The sequence below is a fragment of the Nuphar pumila genome, chromosome 11, assembly GCF_984573655.1.
Source record: "Nuphar pumila chromosome 11, dmNupPumi1.hap1.1, whole genome shotgun sequence".
Classification (NCBI taxonomy): domain Eukaryota; kingdom Viridiplantae; phylum Streptophyta; class Magnoliopsida; order Nymphaeales; family Nymphaeaceae; genus Nuphar; species Nuphar pumila.
In genome coordinates, this window is record NC_143259.1 from 115,595,159 (window position 1) to 115,619,636 (window position 24,478).

Genomic DNA, 24,478 nt, shown 5'->3' on the forward strand with positions numbered 1-24,478 from the left:
TGTTTTATAAAGTCACATACAATTTTAACACAGTTTAAGAAACCCTGCAAGTTCATGTAAAGCATGTCATAACACAAATAAAGTGAATACATTCATAATCTCATACTTAAATAATTATGGATAACTCAAAAAATAACGTGAAACACATCTTATATCATATTTAAGTTACTAAAAAGTATGAAATCAATGATAAAGGCATGCATTTATGAGTTATATAAGGGATTGAGGTCTTAAAACTGCCTAAACGAGTCCTTAAAAACCTTGAATCAGTCACTAAAATCTCTAAACTGGTCACAAAAACCCTTGAATCGTTTATAGGAGGCCCAAACCAATCTCATAAACCATTGAACCGGTCTCAAAATGACCAGACTGATATTAAAATGCATAAATTGGTTTTAAAAACCACTAAACCAGTTTTCAAGGTGCTTGAATCAATTTTAGAATGTTTGAACCAGTTTTAGAAACCTCAAAACCGGTCTCAAGAACCCTTGAATTGGTCCTAGAATAACTGCATCGATTCTTGGATTGGTTATGTCTTTAATGGGTTAAGGGGTCTGGTTTTGGACATGATTCGATCCATGGTTACTGTCGCGGTCCACTTTAGAACAATAATGGGTCATGGACCGAATCACAACTGATCAGGACCAGACCCAGTTCACTCGAAACCTCAATGGGTCCAGGTGTTTTGTTTGTTTTAGAAAAGATGAATAGTAAAGGGTCTCATGTTTACCTTTTCTATATGAATCTTGTATAGAGCGATTAATCTCTCTCATGCAAAGAATAGTAAAGTCGATTTGAAAATTGTCTATGAAAAATGAGTGCATTTAAACAACTATCTATGAGAAGTGACAGCGTTCAGAAGACTGTCTATGACAGCGTTAAGAAGGTTGTCTATGAAAAGTGTACTCTCAAATAGATTTAGCTGGTTGCTTTTGCAATCACAATTGGTTAAGAATATTAGATGCGTCACTGTAGGACAATAAAGAAATTTCTAAAAGCCATTGAGGCATAAATTATTGATTTAAACAAAATTTCATCTTAGGTCATAAGGATTAAAAGCTTCATTTTGGGTCTTGGTATTGTGAAATCTATTGAGAGTTCACCGAAGAACTTGTGTGATAATGAAGTTGTTGTATTCTTTTCAAATAACAAGAACTCTACCTCTTGTCGATACATAAAGTCAAAGTATTTTATTGTTAAAGAAATGATTTCTTGAACCCATTGGGGTTCTGGGTGGACCGGTTTGAGTTTGATCTGGTCAGACCTAGTCCGCAACCCCAAACCCATTGAGAGTTCTAGGTGGAACGAGTATGAGTCGGACCCTGTCTGAGACCCTGACCTGTTGGGGGTTTCAGATAGATTGGGTCTGAGTCTGACTCGGTTCGAGATTCAAACCTGTTGGGGGTTTTGGGTAGACTGGTTTTGAGTTTGATCCGGTTTGAGACCCAGACCCATTGGGGGTTCCAGGTAAATCGGGTCTAAGTCTGACCCGATCGAACCCACCGGATCATACCTGATAAAATAATAATTTTTATTATTTTTACATTGAAAAATTATGGGTCTTAATTGAAACTCGAGTCGGTCCTAGGTTTGGTATAAAATTTCACAAACTATACTCCCGTTCATGTATGAATCGGACCTTCGGATTCCTACCCGAGTCTTAATCGTGTCTTCTTATTTGTCACCATGCCCAGACCCTATAAGGTTTAGTCCGGGTAAAACTTACCCATTGAACCCCTAGCTATAAGGATTACATGAAGTAGACCCGGATCATACCCATTAAAATAGTATTTTTTTACATTGAAAAAATTGTGGATCTTGTCAGGCCTGGGTTTGGTATGAAATTTCACAAACCATACCCAGTTCCATATATTAATCAGTTCCTTTGAGTCTGACCTGGATTCTAATCAGATCTCCTTGTTTATCACCAAACCCTGACTCTAGGTCCGGGTCAAACCGGACCCATTGACACCCCTAGTTTATAGACAGATTGTGTGCTTAAACCTTGTGGTGGTACCTGGTCCAACTTATTTGGACCCGATCCGATGGCCTTGTACTGTTGTATATCAGCCCTTTAGGTCAAAATAGCAGGTGCTTGTTGGTCCCTATGGACGTGAAATCCTGATTTTTTTTAAAAAGGAAAAAGAGTCTAAACGGTATTGATGTCCTGAAACGCAGTCAGTAACTTAATGGAGAATCAATTACCTAAAAAATCCTGGTCAAAAAATAAAAAGAGCATGATCTTTTGAAAAGGATAGTGTTTGGCTAACAACTCTTAGGATCTGACAGGATGGCCAAAATTTTCCCAAGTTCATGTGTTCGGTACATAATAGACAGTCCAAGTCAAGTACCTTTTCTGATTTTTGTGGGTCCTTTTTGGCAATAATCAAAACCAATATGTACATATAGCAAACCAGGGTAGGTAGGGTGCACCTAGTGGCTGGATACCCTTAAAACTGTATGCCCAGTCTGATTGGTTCTCATACGCTGGTCCCCAACCAAGCCAGTTACACCTACCTGTAGGATGGTCAGTGAAATATCCAGGATCATTTGAGTGTTGAGATGGACTTGGTGAGCTTAGCGGGAAGTCTCTCATGAGCAATGGGAATGCCAATACAACATGTTTCAGTGTCCAAATGATCCCACTCCATTTTTCTGGTTTGACAGAGCCCAAACTGGACCCAATTATCCAAATGTTTGATATCAAACCCAAATCCATAATATCTAAATCTTAAGATATCTAAATGTAGTTTCGGCATCTTAGAAGGGAACTAAACAGATGTATGGCATGAGTGAAAATCTATAAATAAGGTTCATTTATCTCCTCATTAGGTGTGCAAGTCAGTCGGATTTCCGATCTGGATCCAACTAAATCTGACCTAGATTTTCAGGTCTAGTTGAATTCACTACCGGAATTGGGTAAACAAAAGTAGTTCGATTTGGGTTAGAATAGGGTCTATCCCCACCGATTCGCTCTTTTTCAAACATAATAATGCTTGTCAATTTTCAAATTATACGGATCGGGTCTCCATTGTGGGATCATACTTTTCAAAATTCAGATACAATATTGGGTCAAGCAGGACCGATTCATTTGCATCCTGAAGCACTATGTGCGCATTACCTTTACCTTAGGTAGCAAATATCGTCAATATTTTGAAGTAATTGATACAAAATCCTGATATTTCAAAAGCCAATGTTATCTCAGGAAAATCATGATATTTTCAAAATACTTTTTATTTGTTCAACATCATGATGATTGTATCTTGATATTAACATAATAAAAATCTTTTTTATGTTTTGTATTCTTTATATTTTTATTTATCTTTACTTTTTATTTTTGCATGTCATTATTTACTAGATTTTCCAAAGCATTGATTTATCACAAAATTTTCACTCATTGAGTTTTTAACCAGTACTATCTACGAATGTTCACGATCACCATCCACTGGTCACGGAAGAACTATGCACAGCCGTGATAGAAACCTAAATGTCATTTTTATCTTGAGACATTTACAACAAAAAATCGTGAAAATACCAAAAAAAAATAAAAATTATTGACATTTTTATCTATTTAAAAACAAAAAAATATTACAATATTTCAAAAAATATCACGATTTTTTGCACTCTACTGTGAAACAGTAAGGGTGGGCATCGGGTCAGTACCTGTTGGTCTTTCGGGCAAGGTTGATTCGGTCACTTACTGGGTCAAACCATTGAATGACATGGAAATGAACAAAACTCGTCTGAATCATGGGCTGACTCGGCTAAGTGAGTATATATATATATATATATATATATATATATATATATATATATATATAGAGAGAGAGAGAGAGAGAGAGAGAGAGAGAGAGAGAGAGAGAGAGAGTTTCGGACCGGGCCATACCTCTGCAAGGGGAAGGATCCACAGGTGAAGGTGAGCGGGATCCACGGTGTCCGCCCATGAGGGGCAAAAGGACAAAGGGGGGCCTCGCACGGGCCACACCGCCCCTCGCACGTGTCATGTCGCTTTTATCAGCCGCCGCTCCCCCTCATTACTCGCCTCCAGCACCGTACGCCGGGGCCCACCTGCCACGCGGCACTCAGATAGAGCGTCCCGTAGTGGGGACCACGGGTCCCCGCTGGCATGCAGGATCCGGATCGGGATTGCCTGCTGGAGCGCTGTTTGAGAATTTTTTTTTTTAAAGAAATTTTGAAATTACGAAAACCAGTGGAAATTATAGGGTATTGCAAAAAAGCAGGCATGTTTTAATTTATTACATTTGACGTCAATTTTCCAAACAAAATATACAAGAAGCTGCCTTCATTTCGATTATTATATTAACTGCCTGCTTTATATGAACGCATTTCATGCACCCGGCTTGGGTAAAAAAAAAATGATGTCTTCTTGTTTTTTTCTGGGCATCCCATGTCATTTTTTTTAAGAGAATAAACAATTGTGTGTTTTAGCTACTTTTGTTTGAATAAACAAAGGTCAAGTGAATGATTTGAGGGTCAAGCTTGTTTCTCAAAAAAATTATAACGTGGTTATATATTTTAAACGAAATACCGGGCATTATATTTGTAAATAGCGAGACTGCTTTTGGTTAATTACTTAAATCATTAGGCATGCTTAGGGATTGGCATCAGGCCGGCCCGGCCCGTTTACTAATGGGCTGGGTTTTGGCCTGGTTTTTAACAGGCGAGTTTGAAGAGAAGCCCCATGACCCGGCCCATTGGCCCAATGGGCCAATGTGAAGCAGGCCAGGTTCGGGCTGGCCCAGCCCAAACCCATTTATAAGTTATTTTTTAATAAAATTAATACATTAATTTTTAGAATACAAAAAAACTAAATTAATTATAAAATACATAAATTTTAAAATAACACAAAACATTTAAAAGCCTTTTTGTATCATGCTATGATATTTTCAAAATAAGAGATATACATCTAGAAATGAATTTAACTATGGGTTTTATGCTATGGATTTTATGCTATGGATGCAAAATCCACATCCACGTCATTATGATGCCAGAAATTCTTGCAGCACCATGCACGGTGTTAACATATTATTAGATGTATTATGATATGATGATATACCAAGTAAGAAAGGTAAATAATAATAATAATTAAATATCAAGTTCTCATGCAAACTAATTAAGTAAATAGTTATTCAAGTTATTATGTAATAGTTAATTTTTAAAAAGTTTTTATTATTAAAAAAATAATAAATAACTCAATCCCATTGAGCCGGCCCCGGTTATGACCCACATACATAACAGGCCAGGTTTTGGCTCAGTACCTAGGGGACCTGAGCTTAAAATCATGGCCCAAACTCAGCCCATGATGGAACGGTTATGCTTGGCCCATCAGGCCTCCAGGTTGCCCACCCCTAGGCATGGTTGTTTCTAAGGCATTCAGTTAACAACTGTTTAGCCAAATAATGGCCAACATTTGGTGGTACAAATGGGTTGGATTCAAGCCATATCTTGCTAGATCCAAATCTGAATCTGAAATGTAAGCAGTAGATCTTAATATAGATCCAGATCTGAATCAGACCCGATGAAATAAAGTTGGATCCAAATCCAAAATGCTTGGTAATATTGAATCTGAAAAAAATTGAACAAAAACAGCCTATTTACATGTAAAAAAATGTAATTTGATTTAATTTTATTTGGATCAGTTCTAGATTTGACTTAAAATCTTTATTTAAATTCAGCACAAATCCATATCCTATTTTGGATTTTACTAAGGGATTGAGGCTTTCAACTCTTTCTGATTCCTCATGATGCTCGGTGGTAGGTGAGCATAGTTTTAAGCCTCTTAACTACACTATTATTGCAGTTACTAATGGTGTAAATAAGTAAATATAAGAATTATTGAGGTAAAATGGAGTAAAAATTTTGAACCAACAAAAATTCAGGAACCCGATTCAAAGTGCTCTAATCATCTTTATTAGGGGAGTTCGAAATTCAAAATTTTAGTGTTCTCAACTGACATTTACGCTTCCCCTCTCTCAAACACAGTCAGTTTAAATCCGTTTGAATAATGTAACCTTGTCATACACCCTCTCACAACAACAACAACTACTAGGCCTTCATCCCAAAACAATTGGGGTCAGCGATATGAACAAAAAAGAAAATCATTCTGGGTTTTCCACATGAATCCTTCTCCTCCAATCATTTCTATCCACTGCCATGTCTTCAGTGAGGTTCAAAGCATTCATATCCTTTCCTATCACCTCCATCCATGTCTTCCTAGGCCTACCCCGACCTCTTTTAACTAATATATTTTCCCATTTCTCCATCATTCTATCTGGAGCATCATTAGGCTTCGCCGAATATGTCCAAACCACCGTAAATGATTCTCTCTCATCTTATTTTCAATGAGTACAACATCTACCTTCTTAGGTATCTCCTCATTCCGAATCTTATCTTTTATTGTATTTCCACACATCCTACACTCATACACCCTCTCAGCTCCCACGATACCCTTCTCCTAAATAGAAACTTATTGTTTTCTTGTTTTTTTTTTTTTTTGAGAAAGAACAAGTGCCCACAAATATTGCACTTTCTACTTGGTAAAAAAATGATTAAATTGCCCACAGAATTTGCGTCTTAAAAATATTCAGAAGAAGAAACAGTAAAACTGTCATTAGGCGGTTATTTAAAATCCAATGAAAAATGATTGAGGTTCTTTGCAACAAAAAACTGATAGTTTGTGAGGGTGTATGTAATTTTCTAAATTTTCAAAAGGTTTGCAAAAAAAAAAAAAAAACTACGACGTGAAGAAGGGCAATGTTATGTAACCCGTTGTGGGGCCGGAAAGAGATCTATAGATTTGCCACGTGGAAGAACATGATTGGAGGTAGTGGTCGGTGGAGTACGAGAGGTGGAGAAACCATTTCACGCGGGGTTTTGATCTTTCTTGACGATGACTGGTCCGGTGTACGGACCAGACCGAATATCGGCGGTTGGGATTTGTTGAGAGAGACACTCTCTCTTAGGGTTTTTTCTCCTGAAATGTCTATTATGGCCCTGCCTTCGAGAGTGAAAGGGTTTGCATTCGTTTGGACCTGCATGACCCGAATTCAATCACGCATCGGATCCTTGCTCCATGATCTGATTAAATTTGGATCTAGAAGACATCTCATGTTTAGGTCCAATTAGGTATGTAGTACATTGCAAGCGCAATTTCTAATCTAGGTGGATCAGATCATCAGAGTCATAGGGTCTCATTAGGTGGAACACAAAAGAAGTGCTTCTCACAGATGCACCTCATATGAAGCATCACCCCCAACCACTTGAGAAGCCGCTGCCCAGGTAAAGATTTTGGCCTTCAAGTTCCAAAACCCAAGATTGCCATGTTATTTTGGTGATTTATGGGAGGGACACCCATAAAGGAAAGCCTCTTTTGGCCTTTAACTTGTAGGACCATTGGAGCCCATCCAGTGTTTGTTGAGAGCACAAGATTTTCATGATATTTTTGTGATGCATGTTAGTGACTCCCACCAAGTTCAGATTTTGGCCTCAAACTTGTAGGACTATCTGAACCCATTGTGTCAAGAACACAAGATTTCCATGTTATGTTGGTGGTTTATGGGACTCATGCCAAAGATGTTGAATTTATAGAGGACAAAAACTCAACCCATCCGAGCTAGCAAACCTTTAATGCAACCCAAGTTTGCCATGCCACTTTTTGGCTTGATGGGGGTGGCCCCACACCAAAAGGGTTGTTGCCCCGTACCCAAATCATATTTTATCAATGCAGTGCCCTTCAATAGGAAAGTGCAACCGACCAAAACCACAAGAAGGTATCCAAAAGTCATCATGGACCCGATCTGATCCATATATATACATTTCACTTCTCAGCTAAACAGATGCACGTCAATTGGTTTAGTTTATCTCTATACAACCCAATCACTTGCCTGTTTGCCACCATTTCCATAGACTAATACCGCTGTCCGGGACCAGGACCACAGGATATGTCCCCAAAACCTGAAGGTCATGCGGGCAAAAAGGTTGTGATCAGTAGGTCCCACAGGCATCCACCTGAACCAACCTGACCGCACCATTCCCTTGCAACGACTCAGATTCAGAGATAGAGAGACGCGTTGAATTGTTGATATCTAAAATTATACTATGTATTGTTCACCATCAAATATTCGCCAGAGAGAGAGAGAGAGAAGGCCAGTACGTAGCACTAACTGTATGTCCCACAATGTGGTCCCCCTTAAAAGGTACCCCTCCTCTTTCCCTCCGGACCTGTCAGGTGGATTAAGAGAGGGAAACTCTCTTTCTTAGGAATAGCAGTGGACTGGGGGTGGGAGAAGGGGGACAAGGCTTCCACCCCGTCTCAAAATTCTGTGTTCTATTATTGCTTTCATTCCTGGACAGGTTTTGATTTTAACTTCCATCGCTACCTTCATTCTCGTTTCATGTCTTTCATCTCTGGTTCAAACAGGGCAAAGTGGGAAGAGACTCTATTTTTTCTCAGTCCAATGCCATTCTTAAAAAGTATTTTAGCATTTTACTAACTGAGATCGGAGCGGAAAAAGCATGTCCATCCCCGCTTTCATCTCCGCACGATTTTAAGTTTCATCATCAATTCAAATGGGGCGAGGCCGAGCCGGATCCCGTTTACCCCGTCCACTGCCATCTCTCTCTCTCTCTCTCTCTCTCTCGTAACAACGCTCTCTTTCGGGATTGCCCAGTTATTTTAAGCAAGCTTGTGCACTCAGATGTGCACTGTATTTTACATTTCTCGATCTTTGACCTTCGGCGCTTTCTGACGCCTCGATTGCCTTGAACTCGGCTGTGCTTTTTGCTTTGCATCTCTGTTTTGGTTTTGTTGGGCGTGTTTGATGCTTATTTTCGGCTCTCTCTCTCTCTCTCTCTCTCTCTCTCTAAAAAAAACAAAAGGTTACGAAGGAAAAAGGAGGATAAATAAGCAAACCGCCTCAGACCCACTCTCTCTCTCTCCGGCAGAGCCCTTTCTGTTCTCTCTCCTCTCCCAACACCCCCACCACCTGAACCATAAAGCATTCCATTGTTTCCAGATCCCACAAAACCCTATAAAACAACCCAGCTTCCTAAAATCCCTCTTCCTCCTCCCTATCTCCCCATTTCACCTCACAAGAGAGAGAGAGAGAGAGAGAGAGAGAGAGAGAGAGAGAGAGAGAGAGAGAGAGAGAGTTAGTTGCTTGGCAACAGAAGAGAAATTGCTTCAACACACAGAGAGAGTTGTCCTTCTCTTCTTGTCTGTCAATTCTGAGGAAGAGAAGAGAGGAGAATAGATTCATGGCGACGACGCTGCTGTTGTGGCCGGACAAGTCTGCCGACGACCAGCCATCGGAGGAGAGGCCGGACGCCGCCGGAGGCACCTCAGCGAGGCCGAGAAGCCGGAAGGGCGGCAAGCAGTCTTCTGCGGCGGCGAATGCGCCGAAGAAGCAGCCGCAGCGCGGCCTCGGAGTGGCGCAGCTGGAGCGGCTCCGCCTGCAGGAGCAGCGCCGGAAGATGCTGGCCGATGCCGAGCGCGCCCACGGGCAACTGGCAGCGTCTCCGGCCGTCGCCGCGCTCCACTACTCGTTCCCGTTCGCCGACGGCCGCAGCGGCAGCACGGCTTCTACCGTCGTTATCCCGAGGCTCGCGCATCCGGCGTACTCCGGCGGTGGGTTCTGCGACTTTCCGGCGGGTGCTGCTGCTGCCGCAATGCAGCGGTACCGGATCGTCGGCGCCGGCCGGCCTCCGGCGTTGCCCGACGCGGCGGATCGGGTCTTCGCGATCGGGGGGACTGACGCCGCTAGGCTTCAGAACGTCTTCCCGGTAGCGCCGGAGAAGATGAAAGAGCTCTCTTCAAACCAAAATGTGGCTTGCTGGTCGGACCAGTGCGAGACCTGCAACAAGGTAATCTTCTGGAAACTTCTGCAACCTTCTGGAACACTCCAGAGCATCTCTGTCCGTTCTTTTATTCTATTTTCCATTTTTCTTCATTTTTGGGATGCTGGTGATGGCGATGTATCGACGCGTGTAGAGGAGAAGGCCGCAAGGCGAGAACCACGGGTTCATATGTGGCGGGCGGCAGGGTGGGATGTGTACGGACGGCTGCGATTTGCTCAGGCTGGGGCTCTGGAGCCCCAGAGCCGCTAATCTCGAGAGGGGCCTGGAGATGGTGGTGGTGAAAGGAGGAGAGTCTAGGCATGGAGATTTCTCCATGGACGTCGATGAGGTAACTTCTTAATCTTTAATTCACAATGAGAGAGATGGATTTCCTCTTCTAGAGAGAGAAAGTTGGTTTTGCTCTTCTAGAGAGAGGTGGTTTTCCTCTTCTAGAGAGAGAGAGAGAGAGTTAGTTTTGCTCTTCTAGAGAGAGAAAGTTGGTTTTCCTATTATCATGTTTGGTAACGTGGTTTCTATGGCTTTTTGTTTCGGTGGGGTGCAGGCAATGGAGAGGAAGGGGAAGGGGGTGAGCGAGGGAGGAGTTTGGGAGTACGACTTCTTCCCGCCGAAGGGAGGGCCTGGAGATAAGGGTGTGGTGGACTCTTCTGTTTCTGCTTTTGCTTCTGCCTCACCTTCTTCTGCGTTCGGGCCTGCCACCGTTGCTCCTTCTTGCCCTGCTTTCTTGGATCTGTCGCTCAGGCTTTACTCGAGTTGAGAAACTCTGATCCTCTTTGTTGTTTATTGTTTTCTTGGTTTTTGAGATTATGATGTTAACAGTGAATCTCAAGACGCCTTTGCTCTCTCTCTCTCTCTCTCTCTCTCTCTCTCTCTCTGCTAAAGAAAGATGGCTTCACGTCTTGCTTTTGCAGCACTGCCCTTTTTATGATATCTGCGATCTTTCCCTCTCCTTTTTAATGGATTTGGGATTGTCCTCCCTATTAGAGAGAAAAATGTACTTGGTGCTTTTGGAAAGGGGCAACGTGTCTCTGGCCAGTGTAGCCGTCGGCGCTGAATCGAATAAATCAGCAAAGGCGTTAAATGCAGAGAGAGAGACATAAACAAAGGGAAAAAAGGTTAATATAGAAACAATTTATAGTTTTATACATCAAGAAAAATGAAAAAAAATATGGATTCTTTAAGTTTAATATATATATATATATTGAGATTTGGTAACATGTTAAAAAAATAAATTTAAAATAATAAAAATCTATCAGATTTTTTTAAATCAATTTTGCCGTTTTGTACATGTGAATTTTGCATAATGGGTTTATTAAAGCTCGATATTAACTTTGTTCTCAATAAAAAATTGAATTACAAAATTTTGATGTAAAATATAATTATTTGATTAATTACAGGTTAATATATAGTCTTTTAATCATAATTAATCCAAAAAATGATCTATTAAGGGTTGACCAATGACTTACGACTGGGTTTTTGGACGATGTTTGAAAAGACAGACCTATCCCTAACTTTGAGTGTGTAGGGAAGGTTGGTGACAGATTTGGAGCAAGATGGGGAGCAGAAAGTGTAATGTGTGCAAGCAATTCTCTTTGAGGTTGGATTTCTTCTTCCTTTTCCTGTGAGCCAGTTTCTTTACTTTGGTATCCCTTTCTTCTTGACTGCTTCCTATGGTATAAATTTCTCTTTGAATGGCTCTCAATAGGTTGGATCTTCTTTTGTTAGCCTGAAAGAAACTCAGAAACCAAGTTGGTTAATTTTGGTGAGATCAAACGTTAGCTCTCTCAGAACATGAAATCTGTTGGTTTCCACATCTCTGCATAAAATACAAAGTCACGGAGTGGAGTTGCTTGTTGAAAGCTTGGTATTAGCACATGCTGCGTTTTATTTTTGTTTCATATTGAACTCTTTTGGGATGTGAAGGTGATGCAGTGGACAGGAGGATCACTCCTGAACCCCTTAGAAATCGATACATTAGGGCATCTATGAAGCTAAAAAAAAACTAAGAAAACAAGAAAAATAATAAATAGAAGGAAAATTAACAAAAATCACTCATAAACTTCATTCCTATCTCTCTACAATGAATGTTTATAACGAAGAGAGGAAAACACTAGAAATCCTAATCATACATCGGATCTGAGATAGATCCAAAACATAACCCAAAAATCCAATGCTCACTTTAATAATTAAAAAAACTCAAATAACCAAAATGAATTCTATAGACTCGGTAGTGCATTAAAAAGGCATTAATTCCTTTGAAGTTTGAAGCTGTTATTATGTGAAGTGCCCTATGGCGTTGCATTGCTATACATGCTGAGTTCTGGAAAGGCTAGTAAAGCACAGATTATCTGAAATATCTAAACATACCTTTAATTGGAATGGTTTGTTGGGTGCTAGATAGCAAAAGCTAAAGTTGAGCTGTGAGCTGAGCTAGCCCTTTTGTTGTTGGGTGTATAGAGTCCCTGTCTCGACCAATATCATGCTTCTCTGTTTTATTCCAATCAAAACACGTCCATTAACCATGATATCCTTATAAAATAATGAATATAATAAAGTCAGCCAACATTCACTAAATTACATTAACCTGCTCATTGGCATGCCTTTTGCATGGTTGCCAAGTAATATTGATTATTAAGTTGAACACTAACTTTCTGGTATATTTTTATGGTACCGTTTGTATTAATTGTCCAAGACATGTATAAGAATTTCATATTGTTAATGTGTCCACTTGTGTTAGTAGTTAATGGTTAAATTGGTATTTTATCCATGATATTCAGTCTCAACCCTTTATTATATTTCATTGTTGAGAGTGAGAGAGAGAGAGAGAGAGAGAGAGAGAGAGAGAGAGAGACCTAAACATAGTTCTAAGTTATCCATTGAACAAAGGACGCCATCTCTATGATGTTCTTTAGTAAATACACATGAAAATATTGTTTGGCGAGCATTTTGGGTGAATTACTAAAAGGAATACAAGTTAGCTGTCAATGGTTCGGATCCTTGAATCCCATATTTCAGATCCAACTAAATCTATAGAGCTCAAGTATGGAATCTTAGACCAGGGTCCAATTTCTATCAGCAGAGATGGGCTTGTCTATCGAAGATGGTGATGAGAAAGAGGCCAAAAATGCTCACTAGGAATACGTGACTTGGCCCCCACTGCCTTTGTATTCTATCAGCCAGACAGCTTTGTCCTCTTATGCAGGAGCATGCACTCATGACCCATTATCCAAATAATGTGGTCGTTAGTTCTATTAAAGACAATGGCTGGTCCATATTGTGGGGATCAGGTTCTGTGTCCGATTAAAGAGTCCCATCTTAGACCCAATCCGATCCTGCTTGTCTGACCTGTTTACATCCCTAGGAGAAGTATAAATGGGTTGGATTTGGCCCGACATCCAATCCAGATCAAACATATTTTTCTTAAGTACGGGTCTTAAAATAAGATCATAAGTTGTAATCGGATCGGATTCAGACTTGCATGGTTGGACTTTTTCTTTTTTTCCAGTTTGTACTTGTATCCTGATCAATATTTTCTGTAAGATCTACATTCATCTCCGGATTAATTTTTTTTTTTTATACACTTTACATGTAAACTGTTTGTCCAGCCATTTTTTACGAGATTCAGATCCATATTCAACCCCACCTCATCGGATCCCATCCAGATCTGGATCATGTTCAGATGTATTACTAAAATTTTATATTCGGATTCAGATTTGACCTGATTCAGCTTGTACCTGATCCGTTTTCACCCTCATCTAGGTGGTCCAGATATGCTTGTGGAAAGTGGATCCCTGAGTAGTTTAGATAGGGGTGTCAATGGGTCGGGTTTGACCCAGATCCAACCCGTACCAAACCTTATAGGGTCAGGATTTGGTGATAAATAAAAAGGTCTGATTATAATCCAGGTCGGACCCTTTGGGTCCGATTAATATTTGGATCCAGGTATGGTTTGTAAAATTTCATACCAGACCCGGGTCCGACTAAGATCGGCAATTTTTCAATGTAAAAGGAATAACAAATATTATTTTACTGGTTACAGTCTGGGTCTGGTTTATGTAATCCTTATAGGAACTGGGTATGCTTTCTTATGGTGGGTTTGATTGGACCCGAGTCCGGATCCGGTACCATAATCTTAGATCAGGTTTGGGTTTGGTTCTACCTGGGTCCGAACAAAACCCGACCCGTTGACACCCCTAGGTATAGAGAGAATGGGTGGTTTGAGATGAGATTAAATAAGGGTCCCAAGAACTAATAACAAAAGAGAACACAACTTGTCCCGGTAATTAATGAAGAGTTGTACGTCTGTCTGAATCCATTGTGCGTTTTGTGTCTATAGAACTTTAAGATAGGGCTTCTCATGTACCCTCTGTCTCTGAAACTTGAATACTTTAATACTGGTAAAAAAGGAATGTTTGTTTGGTGATTTCCCGAGAAAAAGGTCAAGTTCCCATGTTTAGCTACGCTATGGCCTACCCTACGACTATGTTGACAATGACAGAAGATGATAAAGGCACTTCAATAAATTCTTTAGTTTGGGCCCTTGGGTTTGTAATATCCCAAAATCCGCCCGTGAAATTAACTACATATTCCCAAAAGCCTCCTCTGAATGCCTTCATCAAACAATGGTGTTTGACTAGAAATTCTATGGAAATGAGATTGGGATGGTAATGCTTTTGGGCTTTTAACAAAACACAAGTGTTATGGTCCATTGTGACTCCACTTGGTCCTTGTCCAACAATCTTGAGTAATCTTGAATCAAAACTGGACCAAAAAAGGGTCGTGTACTGTCCAGTCCCATGTTTCAAGTCTACCTTTGGCATAGGTCTTTGGGTTCACACACCCGGCTAGATGGGTCGGCTTAAAGCATCTAAATTGAAGGACACCAAGAGTTTGATACCAAGGTGTGCATCCTTTGCCGCAATGCAAAAGCTGTAAGATCTCACCTTCAGCACCGCGATTAGGGACATTTGGATGTGTACTAAGTAGGGGTGTCAATGGGCCTCATTTACATGGACCTGATCCGAACCAAACCCTATAGGGTCCATGTATGGTGATAAATAAGAAGACCTGAGTCCGGTCCTAAAGGTCTGATTAATACATATACTTGGGTATAGTTTGTGAAATTTTATACTAAACCCAGACCCGACCCGAGTTCCAATTAAAACCCACAATTTTTCAATGTAAAAATTAAAAATATATATATGGTTTTACTGGGTATGGTCCGAGTTTGGTTCATGTAATTCTTATTGGATATGGGTATGGTTTTTCTTATAGTGAATCTGATTAGATCTGGTTCCAGACCTGATACCATACCCGAAAATCTAGTTCAAGTCTGGTTTCACCTGGGTCCGAACAAACCATTAACACTCATAGTCCTAAGCCTGTGTTTATTCTCCTCCACGAGTAACAAGGAAACCACCCTTCAGATAATAGACCTAATAGCGCTGGCTATACCTATCAATACTTATGGTTGCTTTCTCAGCAGTAAAAACCCATGGTGCAGCCTTTGCTTCTCAGCACGAGCAAGGAGAATAATACCCTTGCCTTTTCTTATATGAAGGGGCTGACTTCCATGAGAATGGAACCTTGACCACTGGCCTAACAGCCAAGGCCCCCTTCCCACTATACCAAAGCTCTTAAAACTATTTATTGGAGGTTTTGATGATCAATTCCCATTTGCATGACCCTCGGATCTAGCATAGCCCCATTCCATATTCGTCAAAATCAGGGACATTCAGTGCATACCTACTTGGGAAAGATGTGTTCTAGGGCTTTGTGTTATGGACTTTGGGTTTGTGAAATTTTCCAAAGCATTTGGTATAACAATACAGCAGTTGTGAGAGTTTTTCAAAGAAAAGGAATAGAACTTTTTTTTTTATTTTTTATGACGACCTCACCTAAGCGAGAAAAAACCCGGGTGGCATGGCACCCCACCACCACCCTGCCTGCCTAAGGTGGCCCACATAGAAAGAGTAGGAATAGTTAAGTATAGGAAGCTATACTGGGGGTGACAACGCTTCACAATTTCTCACAATGGTTGAAGGGATCAGGATGAAGATCACATGGCTTCTTAAATTTGTCAACTGAGTGCATAATAGATATCAAAATTAACTATGGGTGTTATGATTCTCATTACCATAAATATATTATAGTGTGTATTGTCAGAGAGGAAAGATATTAGGGGGATCATGACATTATCTTGGAATGTAAAAAGTGTATGCAAATTGAGAATGTGGACATCTTGACCAGCACTAGTTCTAATGATTGTGATGGCTCAGAAATCTCAACTGCTTGCAGAGGGCATGATCTTCTTCAGCCATTAAACCCTATAGTAGCCTTTATATGGCATATATATACCTGGAGTTGGTTAGGTTAATAGAGATACAAATAGACTGCCCCCATTAAGCATTTGGTTGGGAATGTAGGGCTGGTGACAGGCTGACTTTGGATCAGGCCCAACACCGGTATGGATCGGACCTCCACCAAAATGGATAGATCAGGACCAGTACCTGACTAAGAGGTGCTGGTATCAAGTCCAGATCTGGATCTGACCAGATCTTTCATAAGAAAAAACAATACATAGATCCGATAAAGCTTACATAAACCAGACCTAGTCTGTATCCAAAAAAATAATAATATTTTTAAAGTTTTTTACATTGAAGATTTATGGATCTTAAACGTTGTAACCAAAATTTGGGTCGGACCTAAGTTTTGTATAAAATTTCATAAACCATACCCAGCCATTTTAAATAACCGGACCTCAGGAGTCCGACAAGAACAGTTAGTTAATCAGACCTCTTAATTTGTTATCAAACCCTCATCCTACTGGATCCGTTACGGGTTGAGATCAAGTCTTTTCCGACCTGTTGACACCCCTAATTGGAGTAGCTTCAGTAGAAAATCAGGTCCAGATTCAGTGATAGCTTTTACCATCCACACTCAAATCCGATTACCGGTCTGATCAGTACAGATCCAATTATGTTATGTTCATAATGCCAGGGGCAGAGCTACATACTGGCCAGGTTGTGGTGGGTCAGGTTGGGTAGTGTCCACCCTGACCCGAATGTTGTGCCCTTCCTCCATGCCTCTCTCTCTCTCTCTCTCTCTCTCTCTCTCTCTCTCTATATATATATATATATATATATATATATATATATATATATATATATATATATATATATATATATATATATATATATATATATATATATATATATATGCCCACCTAACTTGGATTTCTGGCTCAGCCCCTGCATAATGCCCACGTCCAAACTGAATCTGACCCGTTCATGTTAATGTTAATGTTAAGGTGGCTCGTGAATGTCACAAAACTGAAGGGATGTTGTCTGAAACCCACATGTGGCACGTTAGGAACGTAAACGGTTTGGATCCAAAACATTTAAATACATGAAAAGTCGGATCCCGAACAGCCAAAAAATTGCAAAACTTCCATCCCGGATCCGACCCATTTGCATCCCTAGTGCAGGTCAAGGGTGAAGCTTGGTATTGTGGGCAAGAGGCACTTGGGGTTTTTATGGCCATAAATTTTACTCAATTATCTGAAAAAAAACGAAAAAAAAAACTTTTATGCGTCTTGAATCAAATTAAAATGCGCTTAAAATATTTTGAGCTCATTGAATATTGAAAAAATAAAAGCATTTGTATACAATGTGGTCATTATTTGGGTTGGTTTGAATCTCTTGAGATGATTTAAAGCAATTTACTAATTACTTTTCTTTCATCATAAATTGTTGGGTTATCAGCAAGAAATTCAGTTGTACGGAAATCAGGGAAAGTTGTTTTGGGAGAAACCTCCACTTGGCAGAATGACAGTTGGAAAGGGGCAGGACTTATTTCTTAAACACACTAGTGTGTCAAGGAGTCATTTCTTTCAAAGTAAGCTCGTAAAAAAAAATTAAAGGAAAATAAAAAATAGAACATAAAAGCGTGGACGGCAGGATTCGAACCTGCGCGGGCAGAGCCCACATGATTTCTAGTCAAGCCCGATAACCACTCTGGCACGTCCACTTGTTGATTCATGTTTACACAATTAATTAATAAGTATACATGAAAATCATGTTTCGTTTTGGACATCCTACCTTACTTTCTTACATGTAAAGCCCTGTTCCCATAAGTTTTTGGATCCAACTTTATTATGCAAATTCACATTCGTGATTCAACTCCACTTCATTGGATTCAATTTAGGTTTTGAGCTACCGCTTCAAAATAAGGTGTCAAGGGGTCAGGTTTGGTGCAGACCTGACCTGGACTGAACCCTAAAGGGTCAGGGTTTGGTCATAAAGAAGAATGTCTGTTTAGAATCTGGGTCAGATCCAAAGCGTCCAATTAGTATATGGAGGGGTGTATGGTTTGTGAACTTTCACACCAAACTTAGGTCCAACCCAAGTACCAATTAAAGTTCGAAAATTTTCAATGTAAAAAAAGATTAAAAAATAATATTTTACTGGGTCTGAACCAAGCAAAGCCTGTTTGGTCCAGCATGACAATGAATCCCATTATCTGACATATGATAAAATCTTACATTCAATCCTAGCCATCCAACCAATGGTTACCATGGTTAGGATCAATGTAGGATAGTTTCCTTTTGGGTGCAGCATAGACCAAATTCCTGAATCATGATAGGGAAAAGCCTGTCCATCTAAACTTGTTATCCCTAGCACTATATTCGTACTGTATGAGAAACTGAAATGAGCTTACAATCTTCATAGGATGATAAGCTACAGCAAAGTTAGGGTGCACTTTACAAGAGGCAAACCAAGGAATCCTATGCTCTTACCATATAATACAATGGGCTCATAAAATTAAACCCAGAAATTATCATCACTTATATATTTCTTACGAACGCGAGCAATGTATGGTTTAGTAGCTGCATTCAAAACTACGGGCCTTTTCTATATCTGTGTTACCCATAAAGGAGGGATTAGGAGCATTCATGAACAAAAAAATAGTTGTTTTCATAATGTCAAAGGTGAGTAGGGTGGGTTGAAACCGTTGAATTTCGTTAACAAAACTTTTTAGTTTTTTTTTTTATAAAATACATCCTGTCATGCAACTTTTTGTAAAATGACAAAAGAATGTCATAATTTTTTACAGTCATTTATTAAATTGTTTGTAGCTGGAATATCTTTCAATGTACGTAGAGATTCTCTCTCTCTCTCTCTCTCTCTCTCTCTCTCTCTCTCTCTCTCTATATATATATATATATATATATATAGAGAGAGAGAGAGAGAGAGAGACCTATATGGAGATCCTACATCTTACCATAAGAAACCTATTCCAAATTTAATGTGTCTTAACATTTTTTTTTTTAGGAAATATTTACTAAAATTCCCCCAATGTAAGTAGCTACACTACAACCTAACAGACCAACTAAAATATATGTTAACCAAGGCACTATCCTTTTCTAAGGATGTAAATGGTGATGTTGATGGCGCTCATGTATGTCTGGCAGTACTTGCTTTACTTATTATGTTTGATCTGTGTGTTTCCGCACATGGGACCTTTTCTAGTGTAGATCAGCCAACTTACAATTCTGTGATGCATAAGTTAGAAATGATTATTGAACCCACAAATATTCACTTCAATGACTACGAAATATTAATCTGCTGCAAATGCATTTCACTGCCTAATCTGGATACCTGAACATTGCTGAGCCTGCATTCTTTTAAAACAGGCAGCCTGATAAAGGCAGTGACCATCTGCGGTACCATCATTCAGAACAATTCAGTTCAAGATGAATTAGAGAAAAACTGAGACATGGAAGCCAAAAATTTCTCATAAAGCTATCTCAATTTAATTTTTTACTGACTCAGAATGCGTGACCTACACCCCTACATAGAATTACATTTCAAAATTAGAGCTAAGTTAACAAACATGGGTATAAAGATAAATAGAAATCGCTTTGTAGCCGTAACCCCAGAAAACAGAACGGGGATCTAATATTTCTAATATTCACAAAGCCAACCCATCTTCTTACAAGGTTGGCATTACAAGAGCTCTGAATGGGTGCCATCTGCATTCCATGAATGAACACTGTCACTGTTGTCATGCCTATCCATACTGCAAACTTCTGGTGACTTGGTAGTTAGCATCAATGGAGTTTGGCAGAGTTCAAATAGAGGTCCGGCGCCAGATCTGTTACTTCCTATGCATATCGTGTCTCCTCTTCCATGCCAAATTCCATCTCGGACATTGCTCATTTCTAACGTTCTAGTTTCCTGTAAAATATGAATGTTCAGAAAATAAATGTACTGTGTCATCATATTCAGGTTAATACATCACTCTTGAAAAATATGACATGGGTACAGGTGCTAGTACGTGGTACAACATGGGTACACTAGTGCAACACAGGCATTTTACAAAAGAAGTGTGCAAGATTGTGGCTGGGTTGCGATGAAGCATGCTCACACATTCACATGTAATACCATATTATATTTACCAAAATAAAGAGCTATACTATAGTATACGAAAAATATAGAATGTTTCGATGGGAAAACAACAGTTCCAGAAACTCACCTGGGATAAAGTGCAACATGAACAAAGAAGATGGTTAATGCAATCATCCATTGTGCTGTCACTACCCCGCAAGAGTATAACTTTATACTGAGAACAAAACAATTAGCGGCTGACCAGCTAGGATATGCAATTTATTATATCACTCAATAGAACGTGCAACAGCACAAATGATGGTCCAAGCATCAGACGTTTTATATGACAGTAGTCCATGACAAATTTCTCTCACTAATCTGCAATTATATGACAAGATGAAATAAAAAATGAACAAAGCATTCACCATAAGCAGAAGAGAAGTATACTCCACAAAATTCATCCCCAACAGGAAATCTTAATGGTTACGAATGCAAACTTACAATAGAAACAGTTAAATGTCCAAAAAACAAAGAAAAGCATAAGTTTTAGAAAGAGCAAAGCATTTTCTCAAACATTATGGATTAGACACACAAATGGAGAAGGATTACATCACAAACTACACTTTGAGAATGTTTTCCAGCGAGTTGGATACGCACACAATACAACAGAATAACAATGTTCACCGTCTAGTATAAAGAGGAAAAAAGGAGCTAGACATCCTTCAAAACAAGATCGAGTGACCCATGATAATATGATCAACTAATGCACAACTATGATCACTGCACTTTCTGTAGAAATAAAGACATAATAAATTCAAAGGAAAATAAGTGCAAAAGTCAAGATAAAACTTCAGTATGGAAGGAGTCTAGGTCCTGAAATCAAGGCATGCACTATGGGAAACAAACTTGATCAGGTTTCAAGATCTCCCTGATAACAGGACAGGCTATTCTATTAATGTTAGAAGCTGATGTTGGGTTACTAAAGCAAGCGCAGCAATCTTTCCTGCAGACCATTGGAATGATCCAAGCAAAATTAGGTCAACCTTGAGATTGGTTCCTAGGGCATGTAGTACCGGTGACCTGCCCATTTAAGGATATAGTGGTTCAGCAGGCCCAGGATTGGACCTGGAAAAGTAAAAAAGAATTCTGGGCTAGGCTCAAGTGCATACTATAGGATCTGTCAATGGGTGCTGATTTAAAATTCCAGCCTAATACCTTCTCAGAGTGTCCCGACCTGGTTTACCTTGACCTCATCCTCAACTAGTCTATCAACAACTTTACTCCCACAATCTATGGAAGGGACAAAAAGGAGTCCAGGACATGAAGTAGTCCATGAACAACTTTATTCGCAAACTATACACAAGGAACAAAAAGAGCTCCAGGACATGGTTATCAGGTTCTCTACAATTAGGGTGTCAACGAGTCTGGTTTACCCCGACCCGAGCCGAGCCGGACCAAATCCTATATGGGTCCGGGTATGATGACAAATAAGAAGACCCAATTAAGACCCTGGTCTGGACCCAAAGGTCCGATTAATACATTGACCCGGGTATAGTTTGTGAAACTTTATACCAGACTCAGGCCCAACCCGAGTTTCGATTAAGACCTGCAAATTTTCAAGGTAAAAATGATAAAAAAAATATTATTTTACAGGGTATGGTCCAGGTCTAGTTCATGTAGTTCTTATCAGGTTCGGGTATGGTTTCTCTTATAGTAGACCCGATTAGACCCGGGTCTAGACCTGATACCATACCCAAAAATCTGGTTCAAGTCTGGTTCCACTTGGGTCTGAACCAAACCCGACCCGTTGACATCCCTATCTACAATGAGCAGCAAATCTCAGGTTTTATGAAACTTAGAAGCACCTATATCTTCCATGATTGTACCAAAGCTTCCAAAGCTCTCAGAAGAATTTCTAATCAAAATGAGCACATGAACTAGCCATTTGGGAAACTCTGTAATAAATTCCTAAAAAAACCTTGCAAATAAACATAATAATGCAAATAAATTTCTCAAGACAAAGCTTAAAAACATAATATTTGCACTTAAGAATTGCCAAAAAGTATACGAGAGAGTGGATACATACCTTGATATTGAAATGCTTTCATATCTGTAGACGAAAATAGTCTACATATAGAGCAACTGACTTGGTTCAAAACACTTCAAGTGTTTATTATGCTATAGTATTTTAAATTGCCTAAAGATCTATCTGCATGATAGTCAAAGCCAACAACTCGAGGTCGGAAAGTTGTTCACACTTGACACTTGAAAAGACAAAAATTAAGATGCATCATGAACTAACTGCAGTAACACTATCACCTAGGACACGTTGATAGCTCCGACCTCCTAACCTTCGAGTGACTGAAGATCCGTTGGGATGCCTTGCTCTCATAAAAAAAGATAGATGAATATATTAGGGTCATTTAAGGTTTGTACTATCTATCATCTTCAAAATAGCACACACAGATGTAATGGTTATAAGGATTGTCTATCTCATAACCATTTGTTTTTGCTCTAATGCCCTTAACTATTCGAGCATCTCGCTGGTGAGGACACCATAATTTATTTAGGTGTGCATATTAAACACGTGCATCTTTGCACCCACAAGAGTTCTTCATAACCTCAACCTTATTACAGAGCTAACACCGATACATGCATGTTTTACATGCCTTACAATATCAAAACGCATGCTACATCTTCTAGCTATCGGGACATGAGCGAAAACTGATGTGCATAAACATCCTTTACTCGAAGTCATATCATTATATACACTCATCAAAGGTTAAAGAAGTTGACTTTTTAAGCTAGGAGTAGACTCATCCAACTCTAGAGTTGACTTACAAAGTTTGTTACTAAGAGTTGATCTTTAATCTTAGGGTTAACTTTGGACTCGAAAGAGTTTACTCTTATCCACAAGAGTTGATACATAAGGTATAAAGCTCAACTCTTCCTCTAAAAGAGTTGCCTAGTCCAAAACTTAACAAGAGCCGACCCCAAGGAAGAAGCATGGGTCGACCAAACTTTGGTCTTCTTTAACTAAAAAGGTCGACCATTCAAAAAAGGGTCAACCCACTAGAGTCTTTTGTAACTTATACAAATAGGGTTTGATTCGATCGACCCATTAGGACCAAGGGTCGACATTTAAACGATCTTTGGTATTAGCAGGGGCCAATATTTTATAGACAAAGGTTGACCCTAAAAAAGAAGCATAGGTCAACCTAACTTTGGTCTTCTTTAACTAAAAAGGTTGACCATTCAAAAAAGGGTCAACCCACTAGTCTTTTGTAACTTATACAAATGGGGTTCGATTCGGTTGACCCATTAGGACCAAGGGTCGACCTTTAAAGGATCTTTGGTATTAGTAGGGGGCAATCTTTTATAAACAAAGGTCGACCCTAAAAAAGAAGCATGGTCAACCTAACTTTGGTCTTCTTTAAATAAAAAGGTCGACCATTCAAAAAAGGGTCAACTCACTAGTCTTTTGTAACTTATACAAATAAGGTTTGATTGAGTCGACCCATTAGGACCAAGGGTCAACCTTTAAAGGATCTTTGGTATTAGTAGGGGCCGATCTTTTATAACCAAAGGTCGACCCTCAACTCTTAGGTCAAGGTTCAAAACCGTAAGCGGCAGAGGATCGACCCTTCAAATCAAGGGTCGACCCTTTTAGGTCCAGGTTGTATAACTTTAATGGAAACTTAACAGGGACCCTAACAGGTTCTAAATTACAGAAGGTTAGAGAGAGTAGACCCTTCAAAAGGGTCGACCCTTTTTTTTTAAGCAGGTTATATGTCCCCCCCTCCCCCCCCCCCTCGAAGATGCAGATGTGTGTTCGGGGATCCAAATGAGCACCACGTATATAAGCACATGGGGCTCGTATCCCCGTGTGTGTCAGCATCACTTAGCATCGGAGTCTGGTGTGGTTGCAAAGACTTAAGTACCCTTTCCTGCCATTCTCGCCATGAAACGATGATTCACGAAAAGGACAAAAATGTCCTCTATCTAGAAAAGTGAAACGTCGATTTGAGATCCTCCATCTAGAAAAGTGAAACGTCGATTCAAGAAAAGGACAAAAATATCCTCCATGAAAAAAGGGAGGATGAGGTTAACTCTTCAAAGTCCAAACGTTCCGTTTTCGCCCTAAGCAGTAAACGTTTGCACCATCTGTTGTAACAGGAGCTCTCTCTAACGATGCACCTTTTGTCATCGTCTGTTGT

General features: G+C 39.7%; 1 protein-coding gene and 1 non-coding gene across 8 annotated transcripts; one reads left to right on the forward strand and one right to left on the reverse strand.

The window, feature by feature from the left end:
* The first annotated feature begins 9,979 nt into the window (after positions 1 to 9,979).
* LOC149822983 (uncharacterized) lies at positions 9,980 to 11,787 on the forward strand. Of its 7 annotated transcripts, none has more exons than XR_016426142.1 (4): positions 9,980 to 10,204; positions 10,418 to 10,625; positions 11,373 to 11,470; positions 11,579 to 11,787. XR_016426142.1 is itself a non-coding variant. In XM_089981358.1 (4 exons), the coding sequence occupies exons 1-3, from the start codon at positions 10,067 to 10,069 to the stop codon at positions 11,467 to 11,469; spliced, it is 447 nt and encodes a 148-aa protein (XP_089837484.1). In that variant the 5' UTR covers positions 9,980 to 10,066; the 3' UTR covers position 11,470; positions 11,579 to 11,787. The 7 variants fall into 7 exon arrangements, 6 of the variants coding, with proteins under 6 accessions (XP_089837484.1, XP_089837486.1, XP_089837483.1 ...); XM_089981358.1 differs by having other exon boundaries at positions 11,369 to 11,470; XM_089981360.1 differs by having other exon boundaries at positions 11,399 to 11,470.
* A 6,032-nt stretch (positions 11,788 to 17,819) lies between these two features.
* Positions 17,820 to 17,901, reverse strand: TRNAS-AGA (transfer RNA serine (anticodon AGA)). Its single transcript has one exon. It is a non-coding gene; the product is annotated as a tRNA-Ser (tRNA).
* Positions 17,902 to 24,478: the final 6,577 nt, after the last annotated feature.

Bases quoted from the DNA above. Each gene is read 5' to 3' on its own strand.
- LOC149822983 (XM_089981357.1), top strand. From the start codon at position 10,067: ATGTGTACGGACGGCTGCGATTTGCTCAGGCTGGGGCTCTGGAGCCCC. The intron at 10,205-10,417 runs GTAACTTCTTAA...GGTGGGGTGCAG, and splicing joins TCTCCATGGACGTCGATGAG to GCAATGGAGAGGAAGGGGAA. The intron at 10,626-11,368 runs GTTGAGAAACTC...ATGTTTGAAAAG, and splicing joins GTCGCTCAGGCTTTACTCGA to ACAGACCTATCCCTAACTTT.